A 20,118-nucleotide genomic window follows, 5' to 3' on the forward strand; every position below is an offset into this window, starting at 1 on the left:
AAGGCCCATCCGTGTTGTCACAAATGGCAGGATTTCCTTCTTTTCATGGCTGAACAATATTCCATTGTATGTCTATAACACATCATCTTTATCCCTTGATGGAAACTTGGGTTGTTTTTATATCTTGGCTACTGTGAATAATGTTGCAAAGAATTTGGGAGTGCAGATATCTCTTCGAGATCCTGATTTCATTTCCTTTGGACATATACATATAAGTGGGATTGCTGGATCATATGGTAGTTCTATTTTTTTTTTTTTGAGGAACCTCCATACTGTTATCCATAAAGAACATATATATATATTATACATATTTCATCCCACTTGCTCTTCTTATAATGTGACCTTGACATGCCTCCACTGAGAGGTGTATAGTCAAGGGAGGGGGTTTATGTCCCTTTCCCTTGAATCTGAGTGGACCTTTGTAATTGCCTCACCCAATGTAAGGTGGCAGATGTGACACTGTGTCACACTGAGGCTAGATTATAAAAGGCAACACAGCTTCCCCTTGGCTCTCTCTCTGGATACCCACCCTGGGAACCTATCTACCATGTTGTGAGGAAGCCCCGGTCACATGGAGAGGCTCTGTGTGGGGCTGCAGCTGACAACCACAGCCAGGCCTCCACCATGGCCAGCACCAACCTCCAGACTTGTGAGTAAAAGAGCCTTAGGTGATTTCAACTCCCAGACTTTAAGTCTCCAGCTGAGGCCCCAGACAAGTAGAGCCGAGACAAGCTGTCCTCATCTGAATTCCAGATCCACAGAAACCATGACAGATAGTCAATTCTTTTTATTTTAAACCACTATGTTTTGAGATAATTTCTTATATAGCAATAGATAACTAAAATGTGTGGGTCCATATATATATGAGGGTCTCAATCAGGAGAAAGGAGTCTCAATCTTCCTGAATTTCATTAAATACAAAACAAAACAATCAAAACAACCATACCTATCCTGTAACTACCAGATTCTTCCCTATACCACCATCTTTATCAGTAGTTCACAAAAACATCATGGTATTGATTTATTATGTGGCAAGCACTGTCAAACTGAATCAATTAACATTTCTGGGGAATTTTCATTCCTGCAGGCAAACCACATTCAGCTGCTAGAAACACATGAACTAAAGGCCATGGGTTTAGTTTTATTTTTCAAGCCACATGGGCATCCCTACCTGCTATAAACAAGAGACCTGTAAAGGTCAGACTATAATATAAAAGCCAGCTCCAGTATAATGGCAAACTCTGAACAGTGATGTCCCCTGGAATTAAGTGACTTTAAAAGTTCTAGAGTAAGGTAAATTTGTTAACTTTTTACAGTAACATCAGTTAAGGGAGCTATTTGGTTAAAAGTAGCAGAAAATCCAACCAACAGTGGCTTAAACAAATGCTTATTTTGCTCCTGTAATGAGAAATTTGGAGATTGGGGCTGTTGACATTGGTTCAGAGGCTTGACCATTATCAGAGCCAGAATTTCTGTGATTCTCTTTTCTTTTTTCTCATGGTCTTAAACTGTGGTCACATTATGACTATTGCAGCTCTGGAAAATCTGTGATCAGGGCTGGAAGAAGGTCAAAGGGAAAAAGATAGTGCCAACAGATTTCTCCTTACATCTCAACGGGCCAAACACACCAAGGCCACTTCTAGTGTAAAGAAGGCTGGAAAAAAACAGTATTCAGCTTTCACAGCCTCTATAGTAGAGGCAGCAAGGGAGAAGTTGGTTAGGACTAGATGTTGGATGAACCTGCAGCGTCTGAAATTAATTCAAAAATGACACTTTACCTTGGTCAAATATTCCTGAAAACATTGACCAATAGAATGTATAGATATATCAGGCCTTCTTTTCACTCACAGACTCATCCATCTGATTATAACCTATATACATATACATTGCAGCTTCCAAAACTGCATGGATTTTTTATCGATCAATTAGTATACACCGTATAATCCTATTTTTGTGAAAAACAAACATGAACGAATAAGCATTCAACATAATGTGGAAGAATAGACACACACTCAAATATTGACAGAATTATGCATCTTCTCCTTTTTATATTGTCTCACTTTTTTATAATAAAACATATTAACTATGAATAAGAAAAATGAGTAATACATGTAGAAAATTAGCATTTAAAACGTTAACTTTTATGAAAAAGAATATATATATGTATAACTGAATCACTACTTTGCAGTACATCTGAAACTAACACAACTTTGTAAATCAACTATATTTTCATTAAAAAAATAAAAAAAAATAAAATAAAATGTTAACTTTAAAAAATATAAATCAATGAGAGATAATCTCTATTAACATTGGTATATATCCTTTCAAATGGATACACACACACACTCACACTTTTGGACACTTAAGATATGTCAAAATCCTAATATATATTAGTGTTATCTCATTTAATCCAAAATATTATGTGATAAAGTTACTGCAGAGAATCTTCATTTCTCATGTATTTATTATCGAATGCCCAAAGTTACAAAGCTGAACATGAAAACAATGGTCATAAAAAATAATCACTGATGAACAGACCCTCGATAAACCTACTGCCTAGCCAGATATTGTCCTCACTCAAAAAAACTAGCACATATTTTTGTCTAGCATATCATTGTCTTTGTTTCTCATTTACTACTTTTGACTTACTAAGAATTTGATCTTAGGTAAGGTATTAATCTCTCTGTGCCTCCATTTTATCATCTGAAAAGTGGGGATGTGGAGTTAATCTACTTCATGGAATGTGTGCACAGTTGAAATGGATTAATATCTGGCACAATTTAAGCCCTGTACAAGGGGTAACTTTTAAGTTTATTATTACATGCTTAAGTATAAAGGTCAAATAGATATTGGATACAGGAGCTCTGGGGCTGGGTAAGGGTTTGAGAGAAAAAGAAATTATTGTCAGCATACTGATGATGTTTGAAACCAAAGAACCTGAGAGAAGAAGTCTATTTCTTTTTTTTTTTAAACATCTTAATTGGAGTATAATTGCTTTACAATGGTGTGTTAGTTTCTGCTTTATAACAAAGTGAATCAGCTATAAATATACATATATCCCCATATCTCCTCCCTCTTGCTTCTCCCTCCCACCCTCCCTATCCCACCCCTCCTGGTGATCACAAGCACCGAGCTGATCTCCCTGTGCTGTGTGGCTGCTTCCCAATAGCTATCTATTTTACATTTGGTAGTATATATTAGTCCAGGCCACTCTCTCACTTCGTCCCAGCTTACCCTTCATCCTCCCTGTGTCCTCAAGTCCATTCTCTACATCTGCGTCTTTATTCCTGTCCTGCCCCTAGGTTCTTCATAACTATTTATTTTTTTAGATTCCATATATATGTGTTAGCATATGGTATTTATTTTTCTCTGTCTGACTTACTTCACTCTGTATGACAGACTCTAGGTCCATCCACCTCACTACAAATAACTCAATTTCTTTTCTTTTTATGGCTGAGTAATATTCCATTGTATATATGTACCATATTTTCTTTATCCATTCATCTGTTGATGGACACTTAGGTTGCTTCCATGTCCTGGCTATTGTAAATAGAGCTGCAATGAACATTGTGGTACATGAAGAAGTCTACTTTTAATTTTTTAATTTTCCATTATGGTTTATTACAAAATATTGAGTATAGTTCCCGATGCTATACAGTAGGACCTTGTTGTTTACCCATTCTGTATATAGTAGTTTGAGTCTGCTAATCCCAAACTCCCACTCCATCCCTCATCCACCTACCCCCACCCTTGGCACCCTTGTTCTCTATATCTGTGAGTCTGCTTCTGTTTCATAGAGAAGTTCGTTTGTGTCTTATTTTAGATTCCACATGTGATATCATATGATATTTGTCTTTCTCTTTCTGACTTACTTCACTTAGTATGATGATCTCTAGGCCCATCCATGTTGCTGCAAATGGCAAGATTTCTTTTTTTAATGGCTGAGTAGTATTCCATTGTATATATATACCACAACTTTTTTTTGCGGTACGCGGGCCACTCACTGTTGTGGCCTCTCCCGTTGCTGAGCACAGGCTCCGGATGTGCAGCGGCCATGGCTCACGGGCCCAGCCACTCTGGGATATGTGGAATCTTCCCGGACCGGGGCACGAACCTGTGTCCCCTGCATTGGCAGGCAGACTCTCAACCACTGTGCCACCAGGGAAGCCCTATATGTACCACATCTTTATCCATTCATCTGTTGCTGGACATTTAGGTTGCTTCCATGTCTTGGCTATTGTAAATCGTGCTACTATGGACATAGGGGTGCATGTATCTTCTCAAATTATAGTTTTGTCTGGATATATGCCTAGGAGTGGGGTTGCTGGATCATATGGCAACTCTATTTTTAGTTTTTTGAGAAACCTCCATACTGTTCTCTATAGTGGCTGCACCAATTTACATTCCCACCAACAGTGCAATAGGGTTCCCTTTTCTCCACACTCTCACCAGCATTTGTTATTTGTAGACATTTTGATGATGGCCATTCTGACTGGTGTGAGGTGGTACCTCATTGTAGTTTTGATTTGCATTTCAGGCGAGGGAGTTTAGATGGAGATCAAGTACCTAGAAAAACAGAAGATGCTATAAGCCTATTATTGAATAGGTCCCAAGTGGTAGGCACCATATTTACTGAATCATTTATCTAACTCTGTAGGAAATCTTTGCTTCTGATGCTTACTTAACATGTTAACCAATGTCTTTTCTATAAAGATTCAAAGGAAAAATCCCATCTTGAAGCTGGTCTAGGGAAAAGTTTTCTTTCCCTATTAATTAGTTTATTTCCCTTTCCTGGACAATGTGAGATGTGTAAACCACAAATTTAACTCTAGGGATTAGTTGCCACAATTTCAAAGCTCAATTGAAAATTCATCTGCAGTTCAATTCACTGATTCTAAGTGCTAGTTCTTTGTTCTTTTATTTATTTTTGGCTGCGTTGGGTCTTCATTGCTGTGCATGGGCTTTCTCTAGCTGCCGCGAGTGGGGGCCACACTTTGTTGCGGTGCGCAGGCTTCTCATTGTGGTGGCTTCTCTTGTTTTGGAGCACGGGCTCTAGGCATGTGGGCTTCAGTAGTTGTGGCTTGCGGGCTCTAGAGCACAGGCTCAGCAGGTGTGGCACACGAGCTTAGTTGATCTGCGGCATGTGGGATCTTTCCGACCAGGGCTCGAACCTGTGTCCCCTGCATTGGCAGGTGGATTCCTAACCACTATGCCACCAGAGAAACCCTTCTTTGTTCTTTTAAATGAATATATATTGTTTCTGTTCTCATTGTCTGATTTAACTTTGTAGAGTCACTCCAGATCCTTTGTGGAAGAGAGTTGGTGGAGGAGCTGAAGTGGAAGAACAGTACTGGAGTAGAGGGATGGCTCTGATGAGTGGATTCTGTGTGGCCGCCTCGCACTGGAGCTGGGTCCACTCACTGTCCCTCCCCACCCCTTACACCAGACTTCTCTTGGTTCCTTGGTTCAAAATTCTCCCATCACCAGGCTTCACTTTTACTCTTTCCTCTGCCTACAACACTTTCCCCTACTCTTTATGTAGCCAACTGCTCATCTTCCAATTCCCAGATGAAGTGCCAACCCTTCAGGAATGTCTTCCCTGAATGCTACCCTCCCCCTGCTATATATCCTCAACAGACCCTTGTACATTTTCTTCATAGCACTTATTATCATTAAAATCATTTTATTTTTTTGACAACTCTCATCTTTTTTTTTTTTTTTTTTTTTTTGCGGTACGCGGGCCTCTTACTGTTGTGGCCTATCCCGTTGCAGAGCAACAGGCTCCGGACGCGCAGGCTCAGCGGCCATGGCTCACGGGCGCAGCTGCTCCGCGGCATGTGGGATCTTCCCGGACGGGGGCACGAACCCGTGTACCCTGCATCGACAAGCGAGCTCTCAACCACTGCGCCACCAGGGAAGCCCTCTCATCTTCTTTTAAAAACTTTCTTTTGCTCTTGCATTCCCATCTATTCAAGAACAAAGTTTCACCCAATTCCATATTCAAAGGAGTCCAGCTTTCTGGACTCTGTCTGCCAGTCCCTTAGTGCATGAAGGGATGCAGCTCTAGGTCAGACAGCTTAGGTGTTTTTAAATAAGACCGAGAAAGTGATAGCAAAATGAAATAATTAGTGGTTTGAAACATTTTGGTCACTTCTTTCTATCTGAAATATTCAGTCCATATTCAGATTTCCCCAACTTTGCACAAAATGCCTTTTATGGCTGTTTCTAACCCTGAATCAGGTTGAGGTTCACACATTGCATTTGAGTTTTATGTATGTTTAGAGTCTTTTAGTCTAGAAAAGTTTCTCCACATTTTTTTTGAAGAATCCAGGCTAACGTTCAATTTTCTAGGTTCATAAGATTGTTTCCTGATGATATGGCTTAAATTATTCCTCTATTTTATTTTTTTATGGTCTGGAAGTTAGGGCTAGAGCAAGGCTTGCTAATAAAAATATAGCCTGAGCCAACATATGTAATTTAAAATTATCTGGTAGACACATTTAAAAAAGTAAAAAAATAATTAAATTAATTTTAATAAGATATACAAGATATTTATTTAACCTATTATTTCTAAAATATGATTTCAATATATAATAAATATTGAAAAGGTATCAATGAGAATTTAAAAATTTTTTTGGTATTAAGTTCTTTAAATGCTGTGTGTTTTCATCTCAACATCTCAGCCACACATTTCAAATGTGTCAAATGTGGCTAGTGTCTACCGTATTAGACAGTGAGGTCTAGGGGCTTGATTAGATTCAGGTTAAAGATTCTTGGTAAGAATGCTTTATTGGGAGATACTGTGTACTGTTAGTCATGTTACATTTGAACATGTGGATAAAGGGTTTACTGCCAGAGTTTTCCACTATAAAAGATTTATTTCTCGCCCTTTCCAATGTAGAAAGTAACCTGTAGGTATTCTTTGGGCACCATGAGTCTAGTCTATCTTGTTGCCCAACAGCCTTTCAACCAATGATTTTAGAATCCATCGATGATCCTTGTGGGAACCAGTTGTTATACTGCAGGTTACAAATTGGTAATTTCCAATTCCTTTTACATCTATCATCCTGCAATCATCTACAAAAAAAAAGAAAAGATATACTATTAACTGCAGGGTGTTGTTTACATTAGGGATTCTCTTTACTCCTTTTCCTTAGGATGCAAGGCTTGCAGAGAGTCCACGTGGACACCTCCCGGGATTGGAAGTGAGGCAAAAGCAGCCTGGGGGAGGGAGGAATGAGGAGAGGTCAGGACGACGATGAAGTGTGTGTTAAGGTAAGGCTAATATCCGTAGCAAATAAACATCAGCGTTTCACTGGCTTAACTCATGGATGTTTGCTTTTGCTTATGTAAAGGTCTTATATGGGTGTTGGTGTTTAACAGGTGGTCTTTCTTCAGACAGTAATTCAGGGACACAGGCTTCTACCATTTTGTGGCTCTGGCATTACCTACGGCCTTGAAATCCCCTGCATCTAGGCTGAAGGGAAGAAGAGAGTGAAATTCATTCCCCTCTTAACTGCCTTGACCTAGAAGTGAAACACATAATTTCCACTTGTACTTCATAGTGAGAGCTAGTCAAATGGCCCCACTTATATTCAAGGGGTAGAATGGGGTGGAAAGTATAGTTTCTATGGTACAGCTACTTTCCAGAAACATTTATTTTTTCTGTCACTGCCACAATGCAGCTGAGAGGCTGCTGGCCAGAGAATAGAGGAGTGTTTGCTGGCTGTTTCTTCTTTTTACTCTGCCAGTGGCAAGGAAATTTTATTTTTTAATTTACTCTGAAAAACACTAGGTGAGATTCTTTTTAAAAAATCTCCACTGGGCTTCCCTTGTGGCGCAGTGGTTGAGAGTCCGCCTGCCGATGCAGGGGACATGGGTTCGTGCCCCGGTCCAGGAAGATCCCACATGCCCCGGAGCGGCTGGGCCTGTGAGCCATGGCCGCTGAGCCTGCGCGTACAGAGCCTGTGCTCCGCAACGGGAGAGGCCACAACAGTGAGAGGCCCGCGTACCGCAAAAAAAAAAAAAAAAAAAAGAACATAAAAAAAAATCTCCACAGGTAGACATGATTGCTATTTATAAACAGAAGAAAAGAAAGGAAAGGAAAGAAAACCAAGAGGCGAGTGCAGAAAGCATTAAAAAATATTTCATGAGTTATTTCACAAAATGTAGTGGTGGGGAAAAAATAGATGTGGAGAAAACGCAGTAGTACTCTAAACTGAGACAGATTTATCACAGTTTTACACCATGACTTCTCTATTGGAGAGATGTTTAAAGCACTTACATGGTAATCAGAGTCTGAAATGTAAACATAATCTTAAAATACTAACTGCTAAATAACTGCATGTGTGTGCTAATTCTTTTATTTATTTGTTTTTTTATTGAAGTATAGTTGATTTACAATGTTAGTTTCAGTTGTACAGCAAAGTGATTCAGACATATATATGTGTATATGTATACATATATATTATTTTCCATTATAGGTTATTACAAGATATTAAGTATAGTTCCCTATGCTATACAGTAGGTCCTTGTTGTTTATTTTATATATACTAGTGTGTATCTGTTAATCCCAAACTCTTAATTTATCCCTCCCCCCTTTCCCCTTTGGTAACCATAAGTTTGTTTTCTATGTCTTTGAGCCTGTTTCTGTTTTGTAAATAAGTTCATTTGTATCATTTTTTTAGATTCCACATATAAGTGATATCATATGATATTTGTCTTTCTCTGTCTGGCTTACTTCACTTAGTATAATATTCTCTAGGTCCATCCATCTTGCTGCAAATGGCATTATTTCATTTTTTTTTAATGACTGAGTAATATTTGTACTAATTCTCATATGTATTTTAGAACTTCCTCATCCTGGGACTCATGATCTTGTCTTTAATGGTAACATTTCTGACAAGGCCACATCTATTTATTCAACAAGTATCTACTGAATGCCTACCATGTGTCAGATACTGTCCTAGGTGTTGAAAATATCCTGGTGAATAAGAATTACAAAATCACTGTCCTCACGGAGTTTATGGTCTGGTGGGAAAACAGACATTAAGCACATAGTTACCCCCTAAAATGAAATGATTTCAATGATAAGTGCTATGAAGAAAAAGTTTAGGGTCCATGAGATTATTATATAATGGGCAGGGGGCGGTTTCAGGGAAGGCTTTCCTGAAGTGTTGGCACTTAATCTGGAACTTGAAAGATGAGCAGATTTTGTCAGGGTGGGCAGGGGTCAGATCATGCAGGGTCTTGTAGGCCAAACTAAGGATTTCTAACTTTAGTCTAAAAACAAGGGGGAGAATCTGGAAGGATGTAAGCATACATGTCTTATAACTGTAGCTGTATTCTAAAAAAGATTACTGGAATAGTAGCCATGTTAGATGTTGAAACAATTTTGTAGTGATTAAAACAGTACTCCCAGATGAATTAAATGGCAACTCAATGGACAGAAGAGAGAGTTCATCAGAGGACTCACTATATATAGGAAATTTGTATATGGTAAATATGTCATTTCAAATAACTGGAGGAAAAATGGATTACTTGTTAACATGTTTTGATATTACAGTATCCCTCTAGAGGAAAAATAAAGTTGGATCCATACTTCAGAAATTTAAAAATACAAAAAGACCCAGAAGAAATCATGGCAGGAGGATAAAAAATAATATTGTGGGTGCAGAATGCCTTTTCTGAGTAGTAGATTTCAAAATCCAGACATCATAAGAATAATGGTGGTTTGGCTTAGGCCCTGGAGAGATGGCAGTGGGTGGCTTCAAAGCATATTTTGGAGGTAGAATCAACAAGAGCAGGTGATGGGTGGGTGAAAGAGGGAAAGAGTAGAAGAATGTCAAGGATGATCTAAGGACTTCCAAATCTGTAGTTTGAGGAACCCAGTGGGTAGTAGTGCTGCCTACTGAAATGGGGAAGAATGGAGGAGAGGAAGTTGCTGGGATAATAAAAAAAAATTCAGCTCTGGATTAAAACATTTTGTGCTTCAAAGGACACCAATATAAAAGAAAAAGGCAGCACAGAGGAAAACTATTTGCAAATCTGATAAGGGGTTTGTATCCATAATATATAAAGAAATCTTAAAACTCAATAATAAAAAGACAACCGGATTAAAAAAATGGGCAAAGGGTTTGAATAGACGTTACTCCAAAGAAGATATAAGAATGGCCAGTAAGCACGTGAAAAGATACTCAACATCATTAGTTATTAAGAAAATGCGAGTAAAACCCACATGAGATACTATTTTACACCTAATAGGATGGCCATAATAAAAAAGATAAATAATAACATGTGTCAGTGAAGATGTAGAGAAATTGAAACCCTTATACATTGCTGGTAGAAATGTAAAATGATGCAGCAACTTTGACAAATAGTTTGGCAGTTTGTCAATACGTTAAACATAGGGTTACCATGTGACTCCACACTTCTGTAACTGAAAGTGGGGTCTGGCTGCTCGCCACTCAAAAGCCAATATTGGTGGAAAGGAAAGTTTGCTTTATTTTGGATGCCAGCAACTGGGGGGGGAGGGTGGACTTCTGTCCAAAGGCTGACTCCCGCCATGACAATCAGGGGGCGAGAGCTTTTATAGACAGAAGGAGGGGGCTACATGCAGAAACAGCACTGTCAGCTCTGACAGTCACCTTGAAACTGGTCATGTGGTGGTCTGACCAGCGTCATCTTGATTGCTTTAAGTACAATTAATCTTCAGTTCTAGGGTTGGTTTGTTCCCAGTTCCTTGAGGCCAGTTCTTGGAATTGTGGTAGCTTAAGTCATGGCTACAGTCTGGTCATCATGTAGTTAACTTCTTCCACCTGGTGGGGGTCTCAGCATCTACAAGACAGCTCATAGGATATGGCTCAGAATATTATCTACAGTGCTTGAGGAGGAGCTAAAAGTCCTTGACTATGCTTAATGACTAAACTATTATTATTTAGTCTTGTTGAGCTGTTTTCCTTTGTTTCTGCATTTTCTCACTTCTCTGATTAAACTTATTCTTTGGCTAAAGTTTTTGCACAGACAAAAGGCAGGCAGAGGACACGGCTGGGAAGGACCATAGGGTCCTGCTCCATTTCACTTCCACTCCTAGGTGTTTACTCAAGAGAAGTGAAAACATATGATCACAAAAAGCCTTATGCACGAATGTCCATAGCAGCATTATTTGTAATAACCAAAAAAGTGGAAACAACCCAAATGTCTATCAACTAGTGAATGGTAAACAAAATGTGAAATATTCGTGCAATAGAATATTTGGCAATAAAAGGGAATGAAATACAAGCTACAACAGGGATAATCCTCAAAAACACATGAAGTGAAAGAAGTCAGTCACAAAGACCCACATGTTGTATACCATATACACAAAATGTCCAGAATAGGCAAGAAACAGGAAGTAGATTAGTGGTTGCCTAGGGCTGGGATAGGGAGAAACAATGGGCAGAATGGGGAGTGACTGCTAATAGTTACAGGGTTTCATTTTGGGGGTCAGGAGGAAGATGTTCTAAAGTTAGATTATAGGAATGATTGCACAATTCTGTAAAAAAAATATATAAATCCATTGATTTGTGTATTTCAAACAGGTGAACTTTATAGTATGTAAATAATATCTCTATAAATCTCTTAAAAAATTCAACTTGGGATATATTAACTTTCCTAAGCCTGTGAATCCTCTTAAAGGACTCTGCTCTGGTGTACTTGGGTGAAGGGCATCTGAACAGGTCCTGGGAGATGTCAGAAAGCTTCAGAGTTTAGGGATTGGGTAGAAGACCTGGATGGGGAACAGACTGCTGTCAGGGAATCTCCTTTTCTTCGCCCAGGCTCAGGGAGCTCGGCCACGCCCCTCCCTCGTTTCCTAGCAACCAGCTCCGGACCCGCGCTCCTCCTCAGGCCGTCACTTCCGCTCCGCGGCAGGAAGTAGGGTCAGAGCCGGTGGCTTTCCCGGGAGTTCAGCGTTCACAACGTCTGCAGCCGCTGGAGTAGCGGAGTTTCCCTGTACCTCGCTGTCTGCCTGTCTCCCGAGTTCCACCTCCTGCGGGTGAGGAGGTCCTCAAGGAGTTAGAGGGTCTCGAGGGTCCAGGCCCGCGCGAGAGGAAGGCGAGGGCCGGGAACGCGTGGCAGGCGGGGCGGAGGAGGGGGCTGGCGGGGCGACTCCCTGGGGTCTGGGATCACCTCAGCGTGGCTCGGTGTCTGCTGCGGCCCCGAGAGCTTCCCGCCTCTCCCCCGCGCACCGCCGGGGTCCGGGAGACTGGGACTCCTCTGCGAACCTCCTGCAGGATTCCCTTCTCCCTTCTTTAAAGGAGGACCCCTCGTAGAGAAGACTCGCCGGACTGCTGACTCCCTTCCCCGCCCAGACCCTGAAGTGACGTGCCATGACCTCCGTGTGAGCGAGCGATCGGCTTGTGACACTTCCCAGAGTCCCCCAGGGTAAATGTTTGCAGGTGTGCACGGCCGTGTGTACATGTGTGTTTTCATTTCCTGCAAAATCTGAGCTAGGAGGACCCTGGGCTGTGTTTGGCAAGTCGGTATTTTGGTTTACTTTTCTTTAGCATCTCTACCAGGGGTTCTTCCTTGTCGTTATGGCAAACCAAAACACTCTGTGCCTTCTGTTAGCTGAGTGGGAAGGCACACTGGAATTAGGCTGGGCGGGCTCAGGATATGCTGATTGTTTGGATTTTTTTAGCCCGACCTGTTTGTATCAGGCGATTCTTAGTTAGATTTAAGTTTTTTATGTGTTTGGGTTTTCTATCAGGACTAAAGGTTCTTCTTGGACAAAGACTGTGTCATATAGTACTTTTGTAACTCTTATAGCCCCAGCATAATACTGAACACATTAGTAAAGGCTCATTAAGTTTTAAATTTAAATATCGTAAAATACACATTCTAACATTTTCAACTTAATAGAGATGGGGCCTATTTACATATAAGTCAGCTCCTGGAAAGGACAATGTAAAATAACAAGATCTTTTAAGATAAACATGTCTGAAATTTAGAAGCTGCCCAGAAGGATAAGTACAGTGCTCTCGGTGGAAGAGAAATATGGTATATCTATCTTATAGGAAGAGGCCACACAAATAATGGTGTTTCATTGCTTGTTTCTTTTCTTTTTCTCTTTCCTTCCTTTTTTTTTTTTTTTAAATAGGTGTTGTATCCTAACTTACTGAGGTGCTTGCTGCCATTATGGGAAACCAGCTCGCCGGCATTGCTCCCTCCCAGATCCTTTCTGTGGAGAGTTATTTCTCAGACATCCATGACTTTGAATATGATAAGAGTCTGGGGAGTACTCGGTTCTTTAAAGTTGCTCGAGCGAAACACCGAGAAGGCCTGGTGGTTGTGAAGGTCTTTGCAATTCAGGATCCCACGTTGCCTCTAACCAGCTACAAACAAGAGCTTGAGGAACTGAAAATCAGGCTTCATTCTGCACAGAACTGCCTGCCATTCCAGAAAGCAGCAGAAAAAGCATCTGAGAAGGCAGCCATGCTCTTCAGGCAGTATGTGCGAGACAACCTCTATGATCGCATCAGCACCCGTCCGTTCTTAAATAACATTGAGAAGCGCTGGATCGCTTTCCAGATCCTCACAGCCGTGGACCAAGCACACAAATCTGGAGTCCGTCATGGGGACATCAAGACTGAGAATGTGATGGTCACCAGTTGGAATTGGGTCCTTCTAACTGATTTTGCCAGTTTTAAACCCACTTATCTTCCAGAGGACAACCCGGCAGATTTCAACTATTTTTTTGACACTTCACGGAGGAGAACTTGTTATATTGCTCCTGAACGTTTTGTTGATGGTGGATTGTTTGCCACTGAGTTAGAATATATGAGAGATCCTTCAACTCCACTTGTAGACTTAAATAGCAATCAGAGAACAAGAGGAGAGTTGAAGCGAGCAATGGATATCTTTTCAGCAGGTATGTGAGTTGGTCAACTTTGCTAGGGTGGGAGTGTGCATTTATTTTAACTCTTGAACATAGAAAATTAATTTTTTTGGTAAATCCCCCTGCACTTTTCAGATAGTTGCAGTATTCTTTCACTGGACATGTTTCAGTACCTAGAAAATCCAAAGAGTGGTCTACTCATTCAGATGTTTAAGGAATATTTGAATTCTCTCTTCTGTATATGTCAGGCACTGTCTTAAGTGCTAGAGACATAGATGGGTAATTACGTTTCTCTTTTAAGGGTGCTTACACTTTAATGGGGAGATAGATATGATATTGAAAAAAGACATTTCAGTGCACTGTGGTTTGCTGTGGTGGTGATAAGCTTAGGCTGCTGTTACAGGAACGTATGGATACTTAAATGAATCTCTGTGGTGGTGATGGGTAGAGTGGCAGGATCAGGAAAGGCATCTCTATTGGAAGGAAGGTATTTAAACTGAGACCTGAAAGGTGATTGGGAACTAGCTATGGGAAGGGTAGTTTGTTTCAGGCAGAGGGTGTTGCTTATATGAAGACTTGAAGACCAGAGCATGATGCATTGATTTATTAGGGGACTTTAAGTACTTTAGTACATCTGGAACGTAGGGTGTGAGGTAAGCAAGGCCCAGATCAGAAGGGGTCTGGTATGCCCATGCTAGTCTATAGGGACATTATCAGATATGTGTTTTAGACAAAACACTGACCGTAGCAGGAGATAGGAAAACCAGTTAGTAGTCAGCTGCCACAATTCAGGTAAGACATGGTGCTGACTGGTTTCAAGTTGTGACAGTTGGAGAAGGAGCGGAGAAAAGTAATGCTTAAGAGATAATTAGTGGGTAGAATTGTTAGGATTTGATTGGAGGATCAAGAACACTCCTGTTCCCCCGGCTTGGGAAACCAGGGGGATGGTGATACCAGTCACTGAGCTAGAAGACACACGAGGAGGAAAAGATAAGGGGTGGGAAGATGCTGAGGCCTGTATTAGATGTTGAGTTGAAGGTGTCAGGGGATATGCAGGGGAAGATGTGTGACAGGCAGTTGTTACAAAGGTTTGGTACATAGAGATGTGGGGTGGAGATGGAGATTTGGTAGTTATCAGGAAATAGGTAGTAGTTACTGTAGCCAAGGGAATGCGTTTCTAGTTGGGGAGTTTGTGGAGAAACTGGTGTGTTAGTTTCTGCTTTCCACCCTCCCTATCCCACCCCTCTAGGTGGTCACAAACCACCTAGCTGATCTCCCTGTGCTCTGCGGCTGCTTCCCACTAGCAGTGGTAGTGTATATATGTCCAGTGGTAGTGGTAGTGGTAGTGTGCTCTGCGGCTGCTTCCCACTAGCAGTGGTAGTGTATATATGTCCAGAAGTGATTCTTAAATGTTTTTGGCTCCCCTTAAAGACTTTGATGAAACCAGGGACCTCCTTCTTTGGAAAAAAGTACCATACATTCATATACATTACATACACAGACCACATGAAGCTTGGTCATGGATTGTAGGCTATCTATGAACTTCTGGAGAAGTGGGCTGAGGATGGTATCCTGAGGAATACCATATGAATTCTAGCATCACTGCCATTTTTTGTAAATTTTGCAAAGGTTGGCTTTAATCTTTTTCTCACCTGTAGGTTTTCTACAAAGAAAACATAAATTGAGTTGTATTTTAGATTATTTAGGAAAAGTGATATAATTAATGAAGAAATGTATTTCATCTAGGGGAACAAATGAGCTTTGTTACACAGGATTGTACCTCTCTCTGTTGGTCTGTTCAGCTCACTAGTCTATGTCCCAAGGTAATACTGAGGGAGGGTATTTTTGATGAGGTGGGGTAGCTTCCACACTGTAAATATAACAAGATTAGAAATGTAATCCATCAGTCCCAACCTGATCAGTGAATTTATCTAAATTTTTCTTGAACTATTTTTACCTTTTAAACTTACTGTTATGTAAATAGGACTCCTCCAGCTTAGAAATGTGATCACTTTCTAGCTTCAGCGGATCATTTGTAGCTTTTTTTAAAAATAAAATTGAGGTATAATTGACATATAACATTAGTTTCAGGTGTACAACATAATGATTTGATATTTGTATGTGTTGGGAAATGATCACCACAAGTGTAGTTAACATCTGTCACCATATGTAGTTACAAATTTTTTTTTCTTGTGGGTGAGAACTTTTGAAATCTACCCTCTTAGCAACTATAGTCACCTTGCTCTGCATTCCATCTCCATGACTTATTTATTTTATAACTGGAAGTTTGTTATAGTTTTAAAATTTCAGGGATTGATGAAGAGTTTATATTTATCCTTTCTGTGTGCATTATAGTCATTATAGTTTTGTGACGTTCAACAGAATTCTTACTTAGCATTTGTTTTTCCAGAGTAAAGAGCTCTACATTGTTTTGGCTGAAGATTTCATTTCTTTCATTTCTCTGAAAGAGATGGGTGGGATCTCTTCACCTCCCACTGCTCCTAAGATTTGATTTAGGCTCTTTGGGTTTGAATGTTAGGCTCTCTGCGTTTGAATGTTACTTTTCCCCATCCTAAGGCCTATCCATGGTTCCTGGCTGCTAGTTTGGGAGAAGTGTATATATTCCCTGTCTCTGGTCATATATATGGGCAGAGCCTTGTTTGCTGGAGATCTTTCATTCATTCACTTGACAAGTATTTGAGTGCCTATTATGTGTAAGGCACTGTTGTGTAGGTGTTGGGAACGCACCTGTGAACAATACTGATAGAGTTTCTGCACTCATGGAGCTTGCATTCTAAGTGTGGGCAGGGAGAGAGGATAAAAAGGTAAATAAGTTAGAAAGTTAATTTTGATTAGTGATAAGTGCTGTGATGAAGTGCTATGATTTCTAAGTGGATGACAAGGGCTGGTAGATAAAATGAAGGCCTCCCCTGAAGGTGACATTGATATGAGATCTGAATGATAAAGAAGGACTCAGTGATGATAAAGGCAACTTGAACAAATTGTTCTATAGGGAAATACCAACCCATAACACCTCTTCCAGAATACCATTTTAAAAGTTGCAAGAAAGGGGACTTCCCCGGCGGTCCAGTGGTTAAGACTCTGAGCTTCCACTGCAGGGAGCATGGGTTCCATCCCTAGTCAGGGAAATAAGATCCTGTGTGGTGCGTGATGCATCCAAAAAATTAAAAAAAAAAAAAAAAGTTGCAAGAAAAGAAATCCTGTATTTACCTCTGTATTAGTTTACTAGGGATGAGATGACAAAATACTCCAGACTGGGTAGCTTAAACAAAAATTTATTTTCCCTCAGTTCTGGAAAGTTCCCTCAGAGCCTGGAAGTCCAAGATCAAGGTGCCAGCAGGGTTGATTTCTCTTGAGCCCTCGCTCCTTGAGTCCCAGGTGGCCACTTTTCTCCTGGTGTTCCTTCCTCTTATAAGGACACCAGTCATAATGGATTAGGGCCCCACCTTTATGACCTCATTTAACCTTAATTACCTCTTTAAAAGCTCTGTCTCCAAATAGTCACATTCTAAGGTGTTAGGGCTTCAACATAGGAATTTAGGGGGGTGGTGAGGGATGTAGTTCAGTCTGTAAACAATCTCCATTTAGTTGTAAATAAATGTTCTTTATTTTTACAGTATTTGGAAATAATTTCAAACTTAAAAACTTGCAAAAATAAAAATAGTACATAGATCCTACATAAATCCTTTACCCAAATTCACCTGTTGTTAACGTCTTGTTCCAATTGCTTTATCACTTATACCTTTTCTCTGCATTCTGTACCCCACACTCCCCACCCTTCCTCCCCACCCCTCCATGGCCCTTTGCCCCAAATACTTTAGTATTTCCTAAGACCCCAGTATTCTCTTACATAAAGCTTATGTAACTGTATGTTGCAGTTACCAACTGCAGTGAATTTAACATTGATAGAATTGTTTACACTTTTTATTCTAATTTTGTATTTGACCCAGTAACGTCTTTTATAGCATTTTTCCTCCTCCAGGACACGACCCAGTCTAGGGTCAGGTATTGCATTTAGTTGTCATGTCTCTTTAGCTTCCTTTAATCTGGAACATTTTCACAGTCTTTCTTTGTCATTATGACATTGACATTTTTTGAAGAATACCTCTCCCCTTAAATTTTTAAAACTTATTTTTATACTCTTTATTTAAAATAATAGACTCATAGTAAGTTGCAAAAATAATGAAGAACCCTTCACACAGCTACCCCCAGTGACATCTTATATGACTGTAGTACCATATCAGAATCAGGAGTTGACATTGGTTCATTACTGTTAACTAGACTTACACCTTATTAAGTTTTCACCAGCTTTTACCTGCACTGTGTGTACGTGCTCGGCCTCACCTCTTTCTTTTTCAATAGAATGGTCCTCATTTTGTATGTATCCTGTTTCCTTGTGATTAGATTCAGGTTATTCATTCTAAGTAGGAATACTGTGTAGGTGAAGATGTCTTCACAGTATCGTATCTGGAGGCAAATGGTGTCTGTTGGTGATGTTAATTTTGATCACATGGTCAAGTTCTTGCCCAATTTCTCCCCTCTGTAGTTACTTTTTGTTTTTTTAATCCCTTGCAACTAATAAGCAACCTGTGGGAAGAAACTTTAAGACCATGCAAATATCCTGCCAGTCATCACAGTTTCCTGTTTGATTTGGTGTCTGTTGATCATTCTTGCCTGATCCAGTCTTTACTATGATGGTTGCAGAATGATGATCTTCCAACTCCAGCACTACTTCCACATTTACCAGTAGGCCCTCAGCATTCTTGTGTGCTCAAGTGTCCTGTCTTTCCCCTCATTTATTTATTATTATTGGTATGGACTCTTTAATTCCTGTATGCAGTTTGCTAATATTTTTTGGAGGATTTTTATCTATATTAATCAGGGATTGGTCTGTAGTTTGCTTCACTTGTGATGTCTTTGTCTGGTTTGCTACTAGGGTAATACTGGCCTCATAGAATGACTTGGGAAGTGTTCCTCCTCTTCTGTTTTTGGAATTTGTCAAGGATTGGTGTTAATTATTTTAATGTTTGACAGAATTCACCTGTTAAGCCATGTTGGCTTAGGTTTTTCTTTGTGCAAAGTTTTTCATTACTAACTCAGTCTCTTTAAAAGGTCTATTCAGATTTTCTTTCTAAGTCACCTTTGGTAATCTTTATCTTTCTAGGAATCTTTCCATTTCATATAGTTTATCTGTTTTTTGGCATACATTTGTTTAAAGCATTCCCTTATAATTCTTTTCATTTCTGTGAGGTTGGCAGTAATGTCCCCTTTTTCATACCTGATTTTCATAGTTTGAGTCATCTCTCTTCTTAGAAAAGCTTGTCAATTCTGTTGAGCTTTTCAAAGCATCAACTTTTGGTTTTGTTGATGTTCTCTATTGTATTTTATTCTCTATTTCACAAATTTTCACCCCAATATCTATTGTTCCTTTCTTTTTGCTTTGGTTTTAGTTTGCTTCTTAAGGTTATTGTTAGTTTTTTTAAAAAATTAATTTATTTTATGTGTTTATTTTTGGCTGCGTTGGGTCTTTGTTGCTGCGCACGGGCTTTCTCTAATTGCGGCGACCAGGGGCTACTCTTTGTTGTGGTGCGCGGGCTTCTCATTGTGGTGGCTTCTCTTGTTGTGGAGCACGGGCTCTAGGCGTGTGGGCTTTAGTAGTTGCAGCACACGGGCTCTAGTTGTGGCTTGTGGGCTCTAGAGCACAGGCTCAGTAGTTGTGGCGCACAGGCTTAGTTGCTCCGTGGCATGTGGGATCTTCCCAGGCCAGGGTTCGAACCTGTGTCCCCTGCATTGGCAGGCAGATTCTCAACCACTGCGCCACCAGGGAAACCCTAAGTTATTGTTTTGAGCTCTTATAAAATAGGTGTTTATAGTTATATATTTTCTCTAAATGCTGCTTTAGTTGCATCCCATACATTTTTGTATGTTGCTTTTGTTTTCATTCATCTCAAAGTATTTTCTAATTTTCCTTTGATCATTGGTTATTTGAGTGTGTTGTTTAATTTCTAGATATTTGTTAATTTTTCAGATTTTCTTCTGTGACTGATTTTTTTCATTCCATTGTGGTTTGAAGGATGTAATTTGTATGATTTCAGTCCTTTTAAATTCATTGAAGCTTGTTTTATGGTCTAGCATATGGTTTCATCTGGAGAGTGTTCCACATGTACTTGAGAAGAGTTTTGTATTCTCTTGTTAGATGGCGTGTTCCTTTGATGTCTGTT

The 20,118-nt window shown here is 40.0% G+C and overlaps 1 protein-coding gene across 5 annotated transcripts in view; it reads left to right on the top strand.

The window, feature by feature from the left end:
- Window positions 1–11,929: 11,929 nt before the first annotated feature.
- Window positions 11,930–20,118, top strand: part of PIK3R4 (phosphoinositide-3-kinase regulatory subunit 4) — a 73,345-nt gene continuing 65,156 nt past the window's right edge. For 2 of the 5 annotated variants that reach the window (XR_003792348.1, XM_029214541.1), the window contains exons 1-3: window positions 11,930–12,034; window positions 12,297–12,423; window positions 13,139–13,909. Coding sequence is in view for 4 of the 5 variants with exons in the window: in XM_029214541.1 (XP_029070374.1) it covers window positions 13,177–13,909 (733 nt within the window). In the remaining variant the exon portion in view is untranslated. Of the gene's footprint in view, window positions 12,035–12,296; window positions 12,438–13,138; window positions 13,910–20,118 lie in introns of all 5 variants that reach the window. The other 3 variants (XM_029214540.1, XM_029214542.1, XM_029214543.1) reach the window with 3 other exon arrangements.

The sequence above is a fragment of the Monodon monoceros genome, unplaced genomic scaffold (genome assembly GCF_005190385.1).
Source record: "Monodon monoceros isolate NGI ecotype Baffin Bay Population unplaced genomic scaffold, NGI_Narwhal_1 Super_Scaffold_11, whole genome shotgun sequence".
NCBI classification, from domain to species: domain Eukaryota; kingdom Metazoa; phylum Chordata; class Mammalia; order Artiodactyla; family Monodontidae; genus Monodon; species Monodon monoceros.